This window comes from Vicugna pacos, chromosome 2, assembly GCF_048564905.1.
Source record: "Vicugna pacos chromosome 2, VicPac4, whole genome shotgun sequence".
Classification (NCBI taxonomy): domain Eukaryota; kingdom Metazoa; phylum Chordata; class Mammalia; order Artiodactyla; family Camelidae; genus Vicugna; species Vicugna pacos.
The window spans coordinates 18227300-18248519 of NC_132988.1; the positions used below are offsets into that span (position 1 = coordinate 18227300).

At 46.4% G+C, this 21220-nt stretch overlaps 2 protein-coding genes across 6 annotated transcripts in view; one reads left to right on the forward strand and one right to left on the reverse strand.

Moving 5' to 3' along the window:
* The window catches only part of ZNF827 (zinc finger protein 827), a 167024-nt gene extending 163872 nt beyond the window's left edge, over positions 1–3152 (forward strand). For 3 of the 5 annotated variants that reach the window (XM_072976163.1, XM_072976153.1, XM_015244140.3), the window contains one exon: positions 519–3152. Coding sequence is in view for 2 of the 5 variants with exons in the window: in XM_072976153.1 (XP_072832254.1) it covers positions 519–1353 (835 nt within the window). In the remaining 3 variants the exon portion in view is untranslated. The remainder of the gene's footprint in view (positions 1–518) is intronic. The other 2 variants (XM_072976160.1, XM_072976171.1) reach the window with 2 other exon arrangements.
* A 3372-nt stretch (positions 3153–6524) lies between these two features.
* C2H4orf51 (chromosome 2 C4orf51 homolog) overlaps positions 6525–21220 on the reverse strand; it is a 36999-nt gene continuing 22303 nt past the window's right edge. Inside the window, exon 7 of the mRNA XM_072948252.1 lies at positions 6525–6741. The gene's annotated coding sequence lies outside the window, so the exon portion shown is untranslated. The remainder of the gene's footprint in view (positions 6742–21220) is intronic.

A 21220-nucleotide genomic window follows, 5' to 3' on the forward strand; every position in this document is an offset into this window, starting at 1 on the left:
TCTGACCCCTACGACTTTCTGTTTGCTGGAGGTAGCTCTCCCCACTATAAGCTGTTCTTTAAAACTCTTAGCCTTTCTGCGTGTGCTTGGTGTGGTGCATGAAAAGTCGATTCTTTGTGTTGCTCCCATCTCGAGGGGAGGTCGTGAGGTTTAGACCTCGGCTGTGTCCAGTGGGGAGCGGGGAGGGCTCCGAGGGGCGGGGCGGGGAGGACGGGGGGGAGCAACAGCTTATCTGGTCCTGGCACTGTCTCTGCTCCCCTTCCTGAGGGCTGGCGTCCGCTCTTGCAGCCAGGAGACCCCCGAGCAGGCCCGAGGGAAGGCTCTGTCGGCAACCAGAGCCTAAGAGGGTCCTCTTCATCCCTCCGGAGGCGGCAGGGCTGGGCTGGACAGGGGGCAGGCCAGGCCTCAGGCTGGGGAGGGCGTCCAGAGGGAAGGCTGGTGAGGCGGGTAGCAACCGGGGGACCGCAGAGCCCGCGCGGCTGACCCTCCCTGTCCTTGCTTGCCCCCTCCCCCGGCAGGTGCCCATTCTGCATTTATTCCACCAACCGCCCCGCCGCCATGGAGTGCCACCTCAAGACCCACTACAAGATGGAGTACAAGTGCCGGATCTGCCAGACGGTGAAGGCCAACCAGCTGGAGCTGGAGACGCACACCCGCGAGCATCGCCTCGGCAACCACTACAAGTGCGACCAGTGCGGCTACCTGTCCAAGACCGCCAACAAGCTCATCGAGCACGTGCGCGTGCACACCGGGGAGCGGCCCTTCCACTGTGACCAGTGCAGCTACAGCTGCAAACGCAAGGACAATCTCAACCTGCACAAGAAGCTGAAGCACGCCCCGCGCCAGACCTTCAGCTGCGAAGAGTGCCTGTTCAAGACCACGCACCCTTTCGTCTTCAGCCGCCACGTCAAGAAGCACCAGAGCGCGGACTGCCCCGAGGAGGACAAGAAGGGTCCGTGCCCGGCCCCCGCCAAGGACGCCGCCGGCCCTGGGGCCCCGCTCCTCGTCGTCGGGAGCTCCCGCCACCTCCTGTCTCCCCTGTCGGTCATGTCCGCCTCCCAGGCTCTGCAGACCGTGGCCCTGTCGGCCGTCGGCGGGGGCGGGGGCGGGGGCGGCTCCGAGCCCAGCCTGGCACTCAAGGCCTTGCCCTTGAACGGCTCCCCTTTGCGCTTCGACAAGTACCGGAACTCGGATTTTGCCCATCTCATTCCCTTGACCATGTTGTACCCCAAGAACCAGCTGGATCTCACATTCCACCCTCCCCGACCTCAGACTGCGCCGCCCAGCATCCCCTCCCCGAAACACTCCTTCCTCGCCTATCTCGGACTGAGAGAAAGAGCGGAGACTGTCTGAGGGCAGCCAGGCTCTGTACCAAAAACCAAGAGACAGACAAAAACAAACAAAAACAAAACCCACAAAACTTAAACACAACCCCAGCAGGTGTATGTTGCTGCAAAACCTACAGACTCCCATGGGTCTGAACCACGTGTACTGTATATCTTTAGTAAGGAATAGAGAATTGGCTCTGTGTGTATACCTATTGCATTGACCTGAAAGCTGCTTTATCCAATCTTCAGAGAGGTGACCTACTGCGCCCGTCTACCTTCAGAGGCATGCCTCCCCAGCCACCCACTCCCACTCAGCCCTCCTCGGTCCTTTTATCTGAAAGGAAATTTGTCTCGTTAAACCCTGAAGGGAGTGTCCTTACTAGCAATCAGCCCTTGTAAGCTTCTACACCGGTGCATTTTATTTTCCGTTGGGTGAATGTAGTGAGTGGGCGTTTGTGGATTTGGAAAGAGACCTCCGTGTGTCCTGTGCCGGGACATTTGCACATTCTTTGTACTGGCTTCTTTCACAGCGATGAACATTCTCTCCCCTCCCCACCCCACCCCCCAGGACTTTCATCCACGCCAGTCACTTCCCTGAGCTCCCTCAGTACCTTCCTCTATTTTATGGCTACAGAGTGGTAGGGCCTGGTGCTTAGTCGATGAAGGAACGGTGGACATCCTCAGTGCTGCCTGAGATTTCCCACAAGAGTCCTGGAGACCATGTGCTCCGATCTCTGGTCATGAAGACACTAGTCATCAAGAGCCCTCGTGTGGAAGAAATACCTCGCAGCACTGCAGCCCACATCACAAAACTCCAGTGTGTTTTGTGTGTGTGTCCATACGTATGCAGTGTGTATGCTACACACACACAGTGCATCATTTTTTAAGGGCAGATTATATATATATATGATGTATTAAGTCATGGTTACCATTTGTTTGCAGGAAAAGAAAAATTGTATGAGTGAAAAATTTTATGGTTGATAAATCCAGCCAAGGAGATTAAAAGGGGTTTGGATAAATTCTGGGTATAAATGCTCAGACTAAAAAAAAAAAAAAAAAAAGAAAAAAAAAGAAACGGCAGTTTTGCACAGTGCTTTGGTCTTGCACTAGTTTTTGTTTCTCATCTGCAAAAAAGAAAAAAGTAAAATAAAAGGAAGAAAATGTACCTTTTTTATGGAATGAGTAGACTGTATGTTTGAAACTTTTGTCACAACCTCTTTGACATATAACGACCCAACAAAAAGGTGCTGTTTAGTCCTACGGTTCAGTTTATACCCCTGAGACGTTTCCATTGTGTTTGCGGATTGTCTGGCTATGGCGGTATTCTCCATGTTATTAATAATTCTGTATTCCATTTTGTTAACGCCTGGTAGACATAACCTGCTAGGAGGCTAACTTTATACTTATTTAAAGCTCTTATTTTGTGGTCATTAAAATGGCAACTTATGTGCAGCACTTTATTGCAGCAAGAAGCAGGTGTGGGTGGGTTGCATAGCCCCTTTGCTGTTCTTAAAAAGCAATGGGTATGTAAGAAGAAGAAAAGGAACAGAATCTTTGGCTAAATATGTTAATGGCTTGTATTTTTAAGACAACAGGATTTCCAGGATGAAACAGGCTGAAAGAGCAGGGGAAAAAAATGTGCTTTGTATAACAATGGGAAGTTTGGAATATAAAAGTTGTATCTATTATTTATCTATCGAAGAACTGGTGTATGGGAGGAATGCTTTCTTACTGCATTGCTGTTTTCCATCATGTGTTATCCTAGAGTTGGGATTTTTTTTTCCGTCTGTTTCACCAGGGGAAAATAAAAGCGTCCCTAATTTTCTTCCTCTAGTCAGTTTGCTTCACTGAAAGCTCCCCCTTGAAACTGGTACCGTTGTACAGGAAGCCAGAAGTCTGTAACTTCTGTCCACACCATGGTCCTCCCCCGTACCCACCCTTCTTCCCCCAGACTTAGCAGGTGTGCTAACACTTCCCTTGGCCAGTCATCCAGCCCTGGCAAAGCTGTTTACACTAAGGAGATGTCCCCAGGGGCAGGGAGGCTGAGCCAGCTAGGGCGGGAAGCTCCCGCACCCTCGGTCATCTTCCAGCAGAGACATTTGTTCTTGGCCACGTTTGACACGTCATTCAACGTCGCCCTTGTGATGTCTCGGTAAAAGACACTATAGACAGTTACAGACAATACACTCCAAGAATACTGGGCTTCTGGGTTTGTTGGTGTTTTTTTTTTAAAGTCATGTCTTTATCCCCATTTAATGGAGAATGTGCCACTTGGCTAATCTTGTGCTTTCAAAATTACAAGTTCAGTGATAACAGGAAAGGAGGCCACGATGATCCCACAGGGGCTGGCAGAGAGGCGTGAGCACCAGCAGGTTAAAAACCTGAAGGGTGGCCCTGGCAATTAGGACTGCAGACTTTACAGTGTGCCACTTGTGCAATACAAGGTCCTAGGGTGAAAGCTGCAAGATCAAGAGGGGCGTTGGAAGGAGATGGTTACCGCTCAAATGCTTGCCACTGAACTTGTATTTGAATGACTTAGTTATGCTTAATGTAATTGGGCAACGTTTTTTAGCACTTTGGAAAGAGTCATCAGTCTTTCTGGTAAATTATAAAAGTTTTCTGAGTGAGAAAAGGTGTGTTTGGAGTTTGTTTGACTTTTTATATTATTATTGTTATTAATAAAGAAAAATCTACAGCATTTTTCAGATTCCACCCAGGTAATATGTACCCCTGAATTTGGTTTGCAGTTTGATACTCAGGGAAGGATGTATTCCATAGATATCCTTTCCGTGTAAAACACTAACATCTTTGAGATATTCACCTGCCAACTAACTTCAATTCTGTTTTCACTATGCATTCTTCAATGAAAGCTAGCTTATTTTTCCATATAGTAATGCAGTTAGAATTCTCAGAACTTTCTTCTATCCTTTTTTTTAACTCCTCATATTATGTTCAGATGATCATACTGTCAAGGTTTGTGTACATTACTGAAAATTTGTATTGTATAAAGCTTTTTTGCATTACAAGGCTGTACAGGGTCATTTTGACAGTAACTGGTATATTCCTTTGCATCTTATGTTGCATTGCCAATTTCTAGTGTATCCAGTTTGGAAGTATAATATACTCTAATTAAAAAGAAAAAAGGTTGGCTATACTCTTGTTTCTTTTTCTTTCTTGGGTGCTATCCTTGGCTACGTGTTAGTCTCAGGGTTCTGTTTGTCTTGCTTTGTTCTGATTTTCGCTTTTTCAGTGTATTTTTAAAAAGTTTAGGAAATGTCCACTACTAATTATATACTATTGCAAAATGCAAGTTTTGAAGAGCCATGGTCATAATGCAAACCATTACTATGTAAATCATTCCTGGCCATGAAGGTTGAGAGCATATCCATCAGTCAGTCCAGCTGCAGGCTGGCTCCTTCCTTAAAATACTTCATGACTTTTTCAAAGTGCTCACCAGCCTTATGCTCTCCTGCTTAATATCATTTTATTCACTCCATCACCATAGAAGGGGAGCAGGGAATAGATGAGTAATTCCATTTGTCTTAATGAAGTTTGGCAACTGTGCGATTTTAATGAGGGGGGAAATGGTATGTTTTACAAGCTAAGTAATCATCTATCCAAATGCAGTAAGAGTTCACCATTCAGAGGAAGGTGCCAGAGAAAGAAACTGAGGCAGAGAGAGAGAAATCAATTAAAAAAACTTTTTTGTGTTTTTTTGCGGGGGGAGGGAAGTAATTAGGTTTGTTTGTTTGTTTATTTATTTATTTATTTATTTATTTATTTATTTAATGCAGGTACTGGGGATTGAACCCAGGACCTCATGCATGCTAAGTACCTCTGAGTTATACCCTCCCCACTAAATCAGTTTTAAAGTTCTGTCCATCAGAGAACTTCCCCAGGAATTCTTGATTTGGTGAAAAATAGAAAGCAGCAAAAGAGAACGTTTTGGTTCACATCTTGCATTATATGTATTCACGTTATTATTCACATTCACATTATACGTAGAACGTCCTTGGGACGTTGCAAGAAATTATGAACCGCTTCACTCTAACATTTAAAAAGATCAACTTGACTTTTTATAAAATGACGTTGACATAGGAGCAGCCCCTTTGAAAGTGGACGGTGACTATTCAGACACCATTCTCCCCTTTGTGTTTTCATCCAATAACTATCTTCAGGTGATTGACTCGAGTTCTCCCACCTGATTCAAATACTCAGGTTGTTTGCGGGTGGCTAGTATTTATTGAAAACATTAAAAAAAGTCAGGCTTCTTTATTTTTTGCATAGCTTCTCATTTGGTATAGAGTTTTCTCCTTCAATTCCATACCCACCTCACATTTTCCTTTTGGTTGAGAAAAGCCAGAAATAGAAATTAATCATCAGATTGGTACTTGTTTCCCCTGTTAATGGGCCTCCAGTGACTTTGAGGAGTGGCTGGGACGGGAGCCGTCCGTGACAGAGCAGACCCCATCCTCCTCCATCTTCACTACCTAGAGGGCACTGCAGTGTGGACCTGGCCATCTCCAAGCCAGCCATGGGGCCCCTGTTTGAATTCAATCCAAGATCATGCATACTTTTCCTACTGTTGTGTTAAATAAACAGATTGTAAGCTTAAGACTCGAGGACATGTTTTCTATAATGTGTCTACAGCTGATTGGCCCATTTGGTGTACATTAGAAACCGTCCCTGACCATTTCCTAGAGTTGCAGTGCTGGTCACAGGAGAGCAAGGAGAAATATCAAGATTTGATGAGCATTGGTATCTCCTTACCCACAGCCAGAAGCATCACATTAGATCTCTTGCTTGGCCAAGGTCATGTGGGGGCTCACAAAGGCTTTGAAGGGCATGACTCTTTCTTTGCCAAAACACAGAATCAAGTCACCTCGATGCTTTCAGACCTTGGGGAGGAGCTCATACAAAAGGGGAGGGAGGGACAGAAGGGGATGACAGCTGAGTGATTTCGTCTGTTTGAAGTGGGACATAAGGGATCGGGGGCTCATACAAAATAAACAAACTTTCATCGGAGAATGTAAAACTAGACTTCTCCCCAACAGTGCCTTAGAACCTGTGAGCAAAATCACAAGATCGAAGAATGCTCTTGGGATTCAGATCCCAATTCAAGGAGCCATCAACCACAGATAGTCCGGAGACCCCAGCCAACACTCTTCCTTACGCGTCTGTCTCAAAACAGAAGACTCACACAAAACGAGGTTCATTTTGCAAGTAACTCCAACTCACTAAGAAAGCAAATGCCCATAAAGCTGGCCCTGGGGTAAGTAAGTGTGGTGACTCTGGGACCGCGGGGCCCGTCCTTCCCTTGACCGCAGTCTGCACGGTCTCGGGTTAGTGACCAGGACAGCTTCTGTACGGGATAGCAGTTCTCCTATGCAGCATCCTTTCTTGATAGCTGGATCTGTAAAATAGACAAATGCAAGTCCCGCTCATGTTGGTAGGAGTGGCAAAGGAGAAAAGGAAAAGCCATTGTTGTATCTCCTGGGGATTCCTTTTTGATAGAGTTAAGGAATGTATTAGCTAATTCGTTCTTAGTTTTCAACAGACTTACAGAACTGAAACAGAGAATCCACCTCAATTAACAATTTGAAATTATTGTCCCCCATGGCAGTCCCTACAGGTGGCTTTCTACTCTATTTAGTAAGAATATCTGGGTGACAGATAACATTTTTCCACCACAAAAGACATTACCATGGAGTCAGATCACCTGAGCTTAAAGTCTGACTCAGAAGCATCTTATGAGAAGAAGGACTGAACTATACAATCTCAAAGACCCCTTCCCACCCTAGCAGATAACATGTAATACACGACGACTCCATGACTCTTTCCAAACAAGCAAGTCAGCTTTTTGAAACAAGAGTGGTCCCAAAGCAGAATCCTGGCAAGGCAGTTATAGCAAAAATGGCACCTCAAAATTTTCAAGTCACGACAGACCTAAGAGAGAAAAAAAAAAAAATGGCTGAAAATATTTGTTTGCCCACTTCAGAGTTTGGGAGATCTAAAATTTGTCTCTTTTGATTAAACACTAAGTCACCATGCTTGGATTGCCTGCAGTCATCTTAAGAGTGGCTTAAATGTATTTTACCAAACTGTGGGTACTTAATCTGGTTAGATGAGTTAGGAGGTAGCCAGGTGGGGCAGGAAAGGTTTTGCCTTTTCCATCTTCATCTCTCTGACTGTGCCCCCTCCTTTTCCCACCACCTGACTGCTTCCAGCCTTCTCCAGGTGACTGATGCAATTTTGACTGCTAAGCTCTCTGCCCACCATGTTTCAAATGTTTTCTGGAGAAAAGCAAAAGGTTTCTTTTAACAGGTAATGAAGGGTAGGCTATAGCTCAGTGGTAGAGCATATGCTTCGCGTGCACACGGTGCTGGGTTCAATCCCCAGTACCTCCATTAAAACACACACACACACACACACACATAAATAAATAAGTCCTTAAAAAGAAACAGGTAATGAAAGACACTTTAGTTTTAATACAGTACAAGAATATACTAAATATTGTTATTTTGCTGCTTGTTTAGAAAGACTCTCAGCCCGTGAACTCTGAGCACATTAGGAAAGCTCTCAGGCACTTCCATTGGATGGAAGGGCTCCTCCTGTTTTACAAAAACACAGGGAAATAACTGATCTATCTCCATCATCAGACAAATGGGGCCAAAAGAGCAAACACTGGGCTGGGACCAGGGAAATTTATCTAGCCATCCTCCAGCCTGAATTCCAGAATGATGTCTTTCCAATCTCAAAGGTTTCTAGATAGGAGACACCACCAACTGGCTTCAGTGTTCTCTTATTTTTATTTTAACAGTAATTCCTAATTAGCAGTCCACACACTTCTCAGTGTGTATAATAAAGGATCACCAAGCCCCTGTCCCATTATGTCCCACTTCAAATAGAATATGTGCTAGAACATTCTCCATGCAATGGGTTCAATCACCATTTGTAGTCTCTCTCTTGCTCTCGCTCTCTCTTTTGTCTATTTTCTGGGTTCCTCTAAAAGGCTGAACCCTGAGATTTATTTTGGGAAGCAATTCCGAAGCAAAAGTGGGAAACTAGAAAGAGTGAAGCAAGTAAGAGTAAGAGGGGGAAGCCAATCCCAGGGGACACGGGCGAGCTAGTCATTGCTGTGAACAACTGGGATGGAGTCCTTCTGGGCACCCTCATGAGGAGCAGTGTGAAGGTGTCTGAGAACTGAGAACCCAAGGGAGAGAAGAAGGAAGAGGCTGGGGTAGCCACAGAGAGTGTTAACTCCCTCACTTTTCCAGCTTTGCCCAGGATTTGCAGCAGCTAAGTTGACTTCCCCAGGCAGCCATGGAGGTGGCAAAGAAGCCAACGGTGCAGAAAGCAAGAGATGTTTGGTGAAGCTGAGGGGAGGTGCTGTCCCCTGACCAGAGCTGGTTGCTACAGCAAAGACTAGAGTAAGAAGGTAAGTTTGGGAGATGCAGAACAATTGGTATCCGATAAAATGATATTTGGCATGAATGTTGCTGTCACTTTAGCCTCCAAGCCAATGTGGGCTACACATCCAACCCAGTAGGTCAGCTTGTAGCTCTTCTCCTTCCCCTCAGTGGGAGGTGGGCAGAGACAAGGCAGTGATGGGTCCTGATGCTAAGGAAGGAAAGAGGTGGCACAGGAGAAGCAGGTAAAGAAAGGCTCTCCCCTCGATGTGGCAGAGTCTCTTTACAGTCCTCCCTTCTTTGATTTCTCTAATGGGATTGAGCCCTTCTAGAACTCGATTAAAGGGAAGTCACTTGACAGGGACATAGGCTGCCTCCCACCTCAGAGAGCCTCCTTTTCCAGGGAAAGCCACACGAGAGCCCAAATGAGACCGGGTCAAGGAACCATCCCCCAGGCTTCTGTGGCCAGCCTCAAGCTCAGGCTAAAGGCATCCTGGTGGCTCTCATTCGTCCCAGCTTACCACAAACGGGGTAAGACTAAGGGGTGGGCAGCCATTTAGGCTCATCTAGGAATAAAGACATTACATTTACCTGGCATCTTCTTTGTACTTGTGTCTCCCACAGGAACCTGGAGCTGAACAGGGAGTTACCTGTCTTCATGGAAAACAGCCGATTGAAAATTTAAGTGTTCAGGATATTCCACCTGTTTCTTTCCGTCTCTAATCCACAACAAGCAGTTCTTCTACTAACGGAAGATTGGACTAAGCCTGGACTGATAGATGGTTGCACAGAACATATCTACAAAGAATGCATAGAGCACATGCACCACATGGCTATAAATGTACCAGACCTGCGTTTGTGTGAGAGCATCCAGAAGGAAGACCATAAATTCTTATTATTCTGGGATTCACAACATTAAAGGATAATATTTTTCATTTTTCCTCTGTGCTGCTGAAAATAAATACAGGTTGATGAAAGAGTAACATATGAAAAGAATAATTAAGGGTCAAAGAAATCTCATTAATTAGAATATCCCCTTGCCCGTCTTTTCTACAATTAAATAAACGGGCATAGAAATGGGTCATCATCATACTATCAGTCAGAACCCCATCTCTTTATGCCATCAGACAATAGACAAAATAGCAGCAATAAGTGAGTATTCGGGAGTCTTGGTTACACAGAGAGGCCACGTGTCTGTTTAAATGGGCTGAATAATAATTTCCTGCCAATGAAGGGCTTTACAATTTGGCTTGTCTGCCTGTGAGGGAGGCTAAATTGTACATGTGTATGATTTTGTATCACAGGATCCTGTCTTTAAGAAAAGGTTGGACGGGTTCAGGGTGGAGTGGCCATAGGCAGGATCCTGTCTTTCAATATCAGCTTCTCTCCTTACCCATAACCCACTGCCTCCCTCATTCTTATTCTCTGCACCTGTTCTCCACAACCCAAAGTTTCCACCCCCACTGCCGTGTTCGAAAGCAAGTCCAAGCCTATCCAACTCATGACTTCTCCCTCCAACCCCCAGGCTCCCCTTTCACTCTCTCCTTTTCATTCATTTAATGAGCAACAAATATGTGGAAAGCCATGCGCGGGCAGCTGGTGAGAAATGGAGACAAATAAGACACATTTCCTAGCTTTTAAGAAGTTTACCAACAAAGAAATGTGTGTTTGAGCAAATGCATTACAATACCAGGGGAAAAATACATATAAATTGCTGTGGAAATATTGAATAAAGAGTGACGACTTCCAACGGGGGTGACAGGAGGCTTTATGGGCGATGTAACAAGCCAACTGTAGTCGACAGGACGAGTAGGATTCTCAGAGGCAGGGAAAGTGGGGAGGGCACTCCAGATTGGGAGAACAGCTTGAGGAAAAGCAAGAAGGTGAGAAATTGCATGGTGGGTTCTGTTGTGCTAGAAGATTCTAATGAAACCAAACAAAGCCAGCTTGTGTAGGGCTTCCAATCCCTCGTGAAGGAGCCTGCACATCTAAACAGCTCTCTAGTTAATAAGAGCTAAGAAGAAATTCTGAGGAGGGGAATGGCATGATCTGACCTCTGTTTTAGGAAGATGTTTCTGACAGCTACAAAAGGAGGACTCAAAAGACAAGAAAGGCAGAGGGAGGTGGGATGTGCAAATATCCCAAGCCGAAGTCACCATCTGCCCCTTAATCCTGTGTTCTTTAGACCAATAAGGGCACACCCATCCTCCAAGTTACTCGAGCCACAAAACTTGGGGTCAACTTGGCCCCCTTCAATCCCTCCTCTTCCTCTCTCTTCCTCCTTCCTTTGGAGGAAGCTAATCAATCCATCCATGTCCTGCTTATTTTATCTGCCAAGTATTTTATGAATCTGTCCTCTTCCCCTCTTAACATCTCGGTGCCGGTCCTCGGCATCCTTGCCAGGTATCTTGCAATAATTTCCTCTCTGAATGGGACACATCCTTGTGTTGAAAAGGCCGTGAAAAATTTATTCCAGAGCTCAGAAGAAATATCACGATCAGACTTGTAGACACAAAGGTGATGTCTGGAGCCAGCAGGGAGGGTGATAACACCAAGAGCAACAAAACAAAGTCACCAAAGACAGCACCTTGGGAGATGCCAACTGTACTGGAGAAGGAGGAGGAGGCAACACAGGAGACAGGGAAGAAAGCATCAGAGGAGTCATGGACAAGCACGCCAGTCAGAGGAGCCACAGTTAGAGCACTTCCTGTGAAACTGTGCTGGGGGATGAGGTGGGTGAGGCTGAATCACCCAGCTTTTACCAATTTCATGGTCCCTGGTGATCTTTCAGGATGCAATGTCAGTGACAAGTGGGGGATGGAAACCAAATTCCAGTAGGTTAAAGAATGAATCGATCATAAAAAGCTGGTTACAAGGAGAAAACTCCACTTTCGTATTAAGTATGATAATGAAATTAAAAATAATCACGCATACCCCCCGCTCGCCCAAGATGACGACTTCCCCTTCCCACTCAGGGAAATCTAACAGTTCCCGCTCCCTCGTCCACATTCCTTTGAAGAGGAAAAGAGGAAGCTGCTGTCCTTACAATCCCAGCCACGCTCCAAACCAACCCCCCACATCATTTCCGGTATAATTAACCCTTTGAAGTGCATTCGGTCTGTCTTTACACCATCCCTGCTCTTGCTGGCTGCCCGGACCAGCTTCTGTCAGCCAAAGACATCTGCAGGGAACAGGCTGCACAGATACAATTTAGGAGCACTTCTCCTAAACACAAGAGCTTAGAGAACTGCAAATAAATAAGTAAATAAATACTCAAGGGATGGAAAGTCACCCCCCCCCACCCCTCTCCTGTGGCCAGAATTATAAAATAAGGGCTCCAGTGTGGAAAGACGAAGGCTTAGCAGGGAATATGAGAGGCTTCCGGAAAAGCGTGATGGAGATGGCCAGAGAGGACAGACTCAGTCACCAAATTCCACAAGATTAGAACTTGAAGATCTTGAAGCTTAAAAGAGGTTTTTGGAGTCCTGGTCTCATGCTACCCTGACCATCACATTCTGATGTGTCACAAACCCCACCTTCGTGGAGAGCAGTGGATCGCAGACCCTTCGGGGCGGCACAGCACTTCAGCCCGGGAGAAAGAGCCGCACGCCAGTGATCCTGCCCCTGCCTCCTGCCACTTTCCCACCGGAAAAAAGCAACCCTCATCAGACATAATGGAAAAGAGGGTCTGGGGAGCTAGACAGGAAATAATCTGTTTCTTATTAAGCATCATGAGAAAATGATTCATTCCTGCCTGAGACACAAATGTAAACATTATCATATTGGAAGCGTCGATTCCGAAGGAGACCATCTGGCAGGGCCTCGCGGCCCGCACTTTGATGGGCAGAGTGTATGTGTGACCGTGGCGGCTCTTGCGTGAAAGCAGTGAGCCTGGAGGAGGAGGCAAGGTAAGGGTTTTGAGGGGACGACCTGGCAGTCAGGCCATCTGCTAGGTACCTGTCACACATTCCTCTAGAGGTGGGCCCGCTTTTACAAATGCTGTTACAGGAAAACCTGAAGTTTCAAAAACAAGGAGTGGTTACTATTTCAGAATCTCTCCCTTTAAAACTGGATTCTCTCCTTGGGCACCAAATTCCAGAAAAGCGTTTACCTACAAATGTATGGAGCATTCATTGCTCAACATGAACAGTTTTTGGCAGGGGAAGATGAAGGAAAATGGAGGACACGAAAAGAGTTAGGAGCCACAGTCAATGATAGATTAACCAGAAACTGAAAACACAGCATCTTAAAAATATGAAGTGAATGTATGGTTCTTTTTTGGTAGAACACAAGTTTAAAAATCTCGCATTGTCATTTTTTTTCCCCCCAGAAAGGCAGAAGCATCTGGAATTTGGAAAACACTGCCCTCTCTGGAGTCAGAGAGAGAGCACTGGTTACACACGAAGCGGAGAAGACGTCGCATTTCAGAAAAGAGGGAACACTGATGACAATTTGAAGAAACACCAGACACCCTCGCGGACCAACGTGAACCGTTTTCACCTGGTGGCCCAACTTCTTCAAAAGACTCTGAAATTCATTTTGTTTGCATCGTCTGCCCTCACTTGCTCCAAGATGCTATTGTGGTCGACTATCAGTGCTGTGTTGGAGCCTTTCCCAAATCTCTTTCCTCTGTGTCACACATCAACGCCAATGGGCGGTCCTAGAGAATCCGAGGAACAACTCCTCCGTCTAGAATAGCAGAGGTCAGCAGAGCCTGACCCAGGTCGGCTTCCAGTACCTGAGAATTCATTCCCACCTTGGTCCTAACCCAAGATGACCAGGCATCCACCTACCGAAGGTCAGTCAAGGGCCACATTACACGTCAAAACAGTATCAGCAGGATATACCGCATTCCTGCTTACTCAGGCACGTCTCAAATTCTAGAGAGAAAGCCAGCATCTATCAACAAGGAGCCCGTGTCCGTTGGAGGCGTTGGGGCTGCAGCTACTCAAGCCCTAATTACTGCTGAGGTAGGAGAGTAAGTGATGCAGATTATCCAGGCTGCATGTGCTCACTGTCTCTTCGTTTCAAACACTTCCTTGTGTGTATTAGAAGTGGAAGAAACAGCCCTCATGCAACCCAAATCTCCCAGGAGAATCTGGACCCTCTCAATGTTAACTTCTCTATGCCTCATACTTTTAAATTAAACATCTAATAACCATTGTTAGTACTTTTTAAAAGGTAAGACATGCATATGATAAATAAAAACCGACCCAATGATTATGTTTCAGGAGGAATAACAATTTTGTTGGCATCTTCTCCTTTTGTTTGCTCAAAGATGCTCTTTTGGGTCGAGACTTTTCCAGATCTCTCTCCTCTATGCCACATATGAGCTCCGATGGGTGGACGGAGAGAATCTGTGGAATGAATTCTTCAGTCTAGAATAGTAAGTTTCTGGGCGGTGGGTGGGTAGGGCGGTTGGCAGAGCTTCATACACCAGACCTTAAGCCAAGGGTCTTGACCTGCTATAAGCTTGGTCACTGTGCAGCCATCTCTGTCCAAACTCATGACAGTTTACTTGGTGACAAATTAGATTACAGAAATGAGGGAACAAACTATTTACCTATGCTTCTTCTAAGCCATTAGTCATACAAAGGAATATCTGTAGGTAGGCGAAGGAGGAGTAAAAGAGAGAGAAGGAGAGTTAAAGAGAAATGAGGGGAATTTGGAGCATCTAATTTCATTTCCTCATTATAGAAAAGAAGTGGCTGTGGCCTGGACAGGCTGGGGGAAGGTGGACAGGGGAGACAGAGACAGCATGAAACAAAGATACTTGCTTAATAATTTAACAAATAATAATGGTTTCTATAGCTCATATTAACCCAAGGCAGTCTTATGGTTCAGTTTCAGCATCAAATCACAGAAAAAATAGTCCCACTGGAAAAAAAATATAATTAACAGCAACTCAGATCTTAGCCTCTTCATAAAACACCAAAGACGGGAGTACATCCTTGATGTATATCCAGAGAGCGTCTTAGGATAGTTTCCGCACCTCCCTGGCAATGAATTCCTCCACACCTTACTCCTTTCTCTCTCTCCAGAACTCCTTCCCCCCGGGTGCTCCCTTTTCTCTCCTTCTTAGAACTTTATTACATAGATCAAGTTAACCTTCCTGGTTTTCTCCTCACCACCTCATATCCTAGAACTGAAGACTTGAGCCCTCAGATTGAAAGAGCCTATGGGAGGAGGCAGGAAGGAGGGATAAATTAGGAGTCTGAGATTAGCAGATACTAACTGCTATATATGAAATAGATGAACAACAAGGACCTCCTGTACAGCACAGGGAACTATATTCAATATCTTGTAATAACCTACAATGAAAAAGAATATGAAAAAGAACATATGTGTATAACTGAATCACTATGCTGTACAACAGAAACTAACACACTATAAATCAATTGTACTTCAATTAAAAAAAAAAAAGACTGTTAGTACCAAGAAGAATAAACTTAAAAAGTAAACTCACACATAGAGATATCATAATAAAACTCCAGAACATCATGGTGAAAAATACAATTCTAAAAGATAGACTCTACAAAGGGATGAGAATCAGATCAACCACAGAAGTTTCCAGAAAATAATGCAACAATAGCTTAGAAATGCTCAGGAAAAACAAATTTGAACTTGGCATTCCATAAGAAGCCAAACTAACACGGAGAGAGGTCAAAATAACTCTCAGACATACAAGCCCTCAGGAAAATTTATTATCCACAGACACTTACTGATGGAGAAAGGAGAAGAACAAAGGAAAACCTACCAGAGGATGTACTCCAGCAAGAGGAAAAATGAGTCCAAAAGGTAATCAAAGGGCAAGAGAAACTATATTTATGTTTCATTTTTGTAATTAAAAAGAAACTTTTGAAAAGGTTGGGGAGAAAGAAAAATAGCAAATACAATTTAATTCTTTACTTTTATTCCCATTCCATTTTACCTTTGCATAATACGTCATTACAAGTTACAAAATGCTTTCAGATAAACTGTCAGTAGCCATAGTCACAGGACCTACAAAAATATGTTTTAAGAGGGACCATATTGACCTAAATGTCCATCAACAGATAAAGAAGCTGTGGTATATTTACACATTGGAATACTATTCAGCTATAAAAAAAACAATGCTGTTTTCAGCAACATGGATGGACCTGGAGATCATCACTGTAAGTGAAGTAAGCCAGCAAGAGAAAGAAAAATACCATATAATATTACTTATCTGTAAAATCAAAAAAAAAAACAAACCAAACAAACCCCAAAAAACTTCACAAATGAACTTACTTACAAAACAGAGACAGACTCACAGACATAGAAAACAAATTTATGGTTACTAGCAGGGGAAGGGGGTGGGAAGGGATAAATTGGGAGTTTGAGATTTGCAGATACTAACTACTATGTATAAAATAAACAACAAGTTTCTACTGTATAGCACAGGGAACTATATTCAATATCTTATAGTAACTTATTAAAAAAAAGAGTATGAAAAGAAATATATGTATGTCTGTATGACTGAAACATTATGCTGTACACCGGAAACTGACACAACATGGCAAGCTGACTATACTTCAACAAAACAAAAATGTTTTAAAAAGAGGGACCATGTTGAAACAAATAATACTTTCAATAAAATCTGGAAATGCCCTCCCTGAGTGTAGGAATGTCCTTCTTGTCATGGAAGCTGGCTGCCTTGCACCATCATCATGATTGGGCTGAGAAGGGGTGATGGACGTCAGCTTTAGCAAACTGTTTTTCTTACTCTGCCTACCAAGGTGGACGACACTATGAATTGGTAGAGAAGGAGCTGAATAGAAGAACTATACAACTTCAGACCAGCTGATGGACTGAAAAGTGACTCATTAGCTGCCCAGGCTAGGACAGCTGTGGACTAGAGGCCTCTGGCTGCCAGGATGTAGCCAGAGAGACCCACTCTGTGTAAGAGGTCTGCAAAGGAATGATCTAAGGCCCCACAAAGGCTTCCATGGAGTGGTCTATGGTACGATCGCCTCGGATGATACACGCCATGAATTTAGGACTTGGAATCTCCCCCTTGATCTATTTTATGCCATCCCGGTATGTGTCAGAAAAAGATCAGCTGCCAAAAAGCAAAGATCTTCCTGTTTCTAAAAATAAAATGCTGGCAACACTTCAGGCCCCTATGCCAAGACCAGGCCCTTCCCAGGATAAACAATAGGTGGCCAAGCTGATCAGAGGCAGGCACTGGGCCTTGCAGGGGGCCTAGGCCCAGCCTGGAATGTCTAGGTCAGGGCATGTGCAGCTGGAAAGCTAGAAGCCAGAGATGGCCCTCCTCCACAGCAGATGGGGGGCAGTTCCCGTCCCCCGAAGCCAGGGGCCGGGTGTGACAGTGTCCGGTTACACCAGCAACCTTGACGAAGCTGAGGTCACAGAGCTCCCACCCACCCCCCGCCCCCAGAGCCCCAGGGTGCGTGGTGACAGACCTAGGGCTTTGTGAGCTCCTGTCCAGAGAAAGTTCCCTGGGAAGGAGAGTTCCATAAGCATCTGTTTGCATCTGCTACTCAGGGCTGAGGCCATCACCTGTCAAAACCTATCATCCCCGCTGAGAGCCCTCACCTGCCAGACACCAGCCCCACAGCCCACCTTAGTGTGTGAATGCTGTAATAACAGTCGTCTTTCCCACTCTAATTGCCTCCTGACTCGTCAAATGCTTCTTCAGCACTTGTTCCAGCCACTGTCATTAGGGTTCAAATCTTCCCTAGACCAGAAGCATGGCTTTGTGCTGGTTTAGGGGGTTAAAAGGGCTAAGAGGGGGTTAGGGGAGGAGAGGGACTAAATATAGCAAATATTTGCCAGCATAATCACTCCATAAACATGCTTCAGTGGGACAGAGTGTAGGGCCGACCCAGATGACGGATGTCACTCACCCGAGTGTCACATCATAAATAAAACTGAATGAGCCCATTTTCCTGCAGACCCAGAATGACGCCTGTTCACACTATAAATATTTATGTAGTCATGGTCCTTAAAAGACTTTATTTTTCCAGGTAAGTAGACTTTAATGAAAAAGTTAAGCAGAGCTTTTCCTGCAATTATGGAAGAGTTGCTGTAGCTCGTCCACGGGCACTCCATGGGGAGGAAAAGAAAAAAAAAAGAAAGAAAAAAGGGAAGAATAAGGCTCCCTTCCAGGAGGCTGCTCCATGGAGATCTCATTTATGCCCGTCAAGGTTCATTCTCATTCAAGAAGTGACAGCCTTCAAGGGTGGGGAAGCGAAAACCAGAACAGCATCAGTCCCGCTCAGTTCAGGCCCCTGTAATGAAGGGAGCATGAGCAGATCCCAGTCACCCAAGGTCAGACCCCTCCCACCACCTCTTCGAGAAGAGACATCCTCCTTCGGGCTCTCAGCTCTCTCAGCCTGCCTCTTAGGAACAGAAAAAATTGTACCCCTCGCCCCACTACTACGCTCACTGGAAAGGAATTCTCAGAATGTAAGGATGTGAGCCTGGGTGTCTCGGTGTTTATGTAAAGTCCACCATTCCTGCTTCTTATCGACTCCTTCTGATTCCATCAGCCAGGGCACCTCAGAAACCCCGCCAGAACCTGACCTGCTTTTCCTGCGCTCTTCTGGCACCCTCCGCCAAGAGCAAACCCGCCCCCGGCTCCTGGCAGCACTCCCTGGAGCTCCCAAGCCACCGTCTCTACAACAATACGGGTGAATTTTCATGTCACTTTGTAGTTTACTCATCTTGAGACAGGCTGGGACCTCAGACCCGGGACCCTGGGCTGCAATGCTTGCACCTGACTGAACAATAGAATACAAAAAGAACTATAAAGGACAAAAAAGTAACTCTGTGTATGCGTAGCTGGGGCGAATAATGAACAAGATACAAAAAGACCAGAAGCCCAACTGCCATTTCTGAGGTGTTGGGAGCAAAAGCAGGGTACCGCAGCAGAAGCAGGTACTGCCCATGATCCCTGCACACAGCACCTCCAAGGGGGTAGGCAGACCACCTCAGCCACCCCTCCAGCCAGACCCCTGGACCCACCCCTACTTGCACCCCATTGAAGGGACTAGCACCCCCCCCCCAGGTAGTGAGCAAGGAAACCTGGTACTTGTTTTTTCTCCCTCATTTTCATCATGAGTCCTGACAAAGCGTTGGCTGAATTTCTCATCTGGCTTCTTATCAATTTCTAGAATCCTGGTTGGTAACAATCTCTTCAACGTATAAAAACCTTCATCCAAGTCCATCAAGGGGGGGCTTTCCCAAGGATGGCCTTCTGCCCAGGCTCCCTTCCCTTCCAAACCTCAGGGTGGCCCCCACTAGGTCAACCTGAACCGGCCTCGGTGGGAAAAGCCAATGATCTTTGGGCTCTAGCCTCCGGAAGTCTTGTTCCACGAGGAACAAGAGTCTCTGGTTTTGGGCAGTGAGTCACAGGCTGCCTTGACCGGCCTATCTGGGGAGGCCTGGGGCTGCCATGTATGGGCCTTGCTCGGTGCCACCCACCTCTCCATGTCAGTTGGAGCTCTTTGCCAGGGCAGCCTGACTCATAAAACTCGGCACATTCCTGAGGCGTTGGATAGCATTTCCTTGTTATTACTTTGCTTTTGTTTTATGCCGCACCTGGTTTCATTTTAAAAATCCAAATAAAATCTCATGGTTAGGGTTTGGGTCGGGTGGGGGGATAGGAAGGAAAGAAAAAGAGAAAGAAACGAGTAAAGTCTATGTTGGGGAAGGAAGAAGGGGCTGGAACTCCTCAAATAGGCAAGACCCAGAACCGCAGAGTGAAAGGCAGGAGAGAGAGAGGAGGAGGTGCTACAACTGAACTAAGTTTGATCGTCCTTTTTCCGTATGTGATAAAGCCCTTGATGCCTAAGTCTCCGCCCCAATTTAGGCGCAGTTCCGAGTTAGTCCTTTACTCATAAGCCATGTGATCTTCCCTAAAGCCCTACACTTTGTCTCCTCCATAAACCGACAGGCTTATTTTTCATGAATTCCAAGGAACTTTCCACTTAGAACCCTGTGATTCTACAAACCTATCTATTCCCTTTTTTTCTTGGACCACAAACCCCAACCCGTGTGTAAGAGGACATTTTCCCCCAAACTAACGTTTGGTTTTTGTCTTTGGTGGGGAGAGGAATGGGGGCCAGCAAGGGAGAAGGTGTAGACCCAACCATATAAATGTTGCTGGTCAAACTGAATTTCTGTGGCCAGGTTATTTTGTAAAATCATCTGTAAAGCTGTTAACATTGCTTTTAGAATTAAAACAGTATTTTTTTTGTTTGTTTTTTTAAATAATATTCTAATAATCTGTGCTTTGTATATAGAAAAAACACAGAAAAAGAAAGAATGAATGATGCTAATTAACAGAACTGTATTTCCTTGTAGTTGTAAAGTATATTAATTGCAAATTGAGATCAGGACGGTTAGGTATTGACTGAGACCTTCAACCGAGGCCTTTACTTCCCTGTGGCCGAGATTCTCTCCGTGAGGCTGGCCAGGGCAAAAATCCTGGAGGTCCCTGAGTGGCTCCAAAGCTGCAGTTTCAATGCACGGTTTGGCGAGCTTAATGGAAACCATACGAAGGGATCCCGGGACTCAGACCAGATGGCTTCCCGGGAATGCATTTAGCCTAACCTGGGCTAAAGAACAAAAATAACCACCAGGAGGTTCGGGGAGGAGGAGGAAGTAGGGGTGGTGGTGCGACTTTTAATTATCTTTTCTACTTAACAAATCTTGTAGAGAAGGACGGTTTGGTAAACGGGAGTAAATGGGGCATTGGGCAGGGCGGGAGGTGCAGAGGAAGAGGGGTAGGAGGCAGCTACTTCCGTAACCACACGAGGTTCGGCCTCCCCTGGTGGGACAACAGGGGTGGGGGCCCTCGGCGCCCGGGAGGTTGGCGGTGCCTCCCCGTGCCGAGGTCCCCGCGCCTTCCCTCGACCGCGCTCCGCACAGGCGTGGGCGGCCGGTGCTGGGCAGCGGGGGAAAGAGGCGGGCCGAGTAGGTAGTGGGGGTGCAAGGGGAGGAGGGTCGTAGAGGTGGAGGAGGAGCAGAAGCAGGCGGCCGACCGCGAAAGCGGGGGTGGAGGATGGTGCAGGGAGAGAGGGGAGGCGAGCAACGGGGAGGAGCGGAGAGAGAGGAAGATCTCGACGGGGAGGGGCCCAGACGTGGGCAGGGCGAGGCGTGGGCGGGGCCTGGGAGTGGGAGGGGTGGGGCGCCGGCGGGGGCTCGGGGGCGCGAGGCCCCTCTGCAGAGGGCCGGGGCCAGAAAGGCCGCGACTCGCCCCACCCCCAGGCTCCTACCCCCGCTACGACGCGGGCCGGCCCTACCCGCCCGACGGCGGCCGCCAGTTTGCTTCCCGGCGGCGCCTTGCGCGGAGGGAAACCTGGCGGTGCAAGGCTGCGGCTCTGCCGGCGACTGCTCTGAATGCAGAAGAGCCTTTCTCACGCCCCTGAGCCCTTCCCCGCCCGGGACGCCCAGATGGACGGGTCTGGCTCGTTGGACGCTGCAGCCCACCGCTGT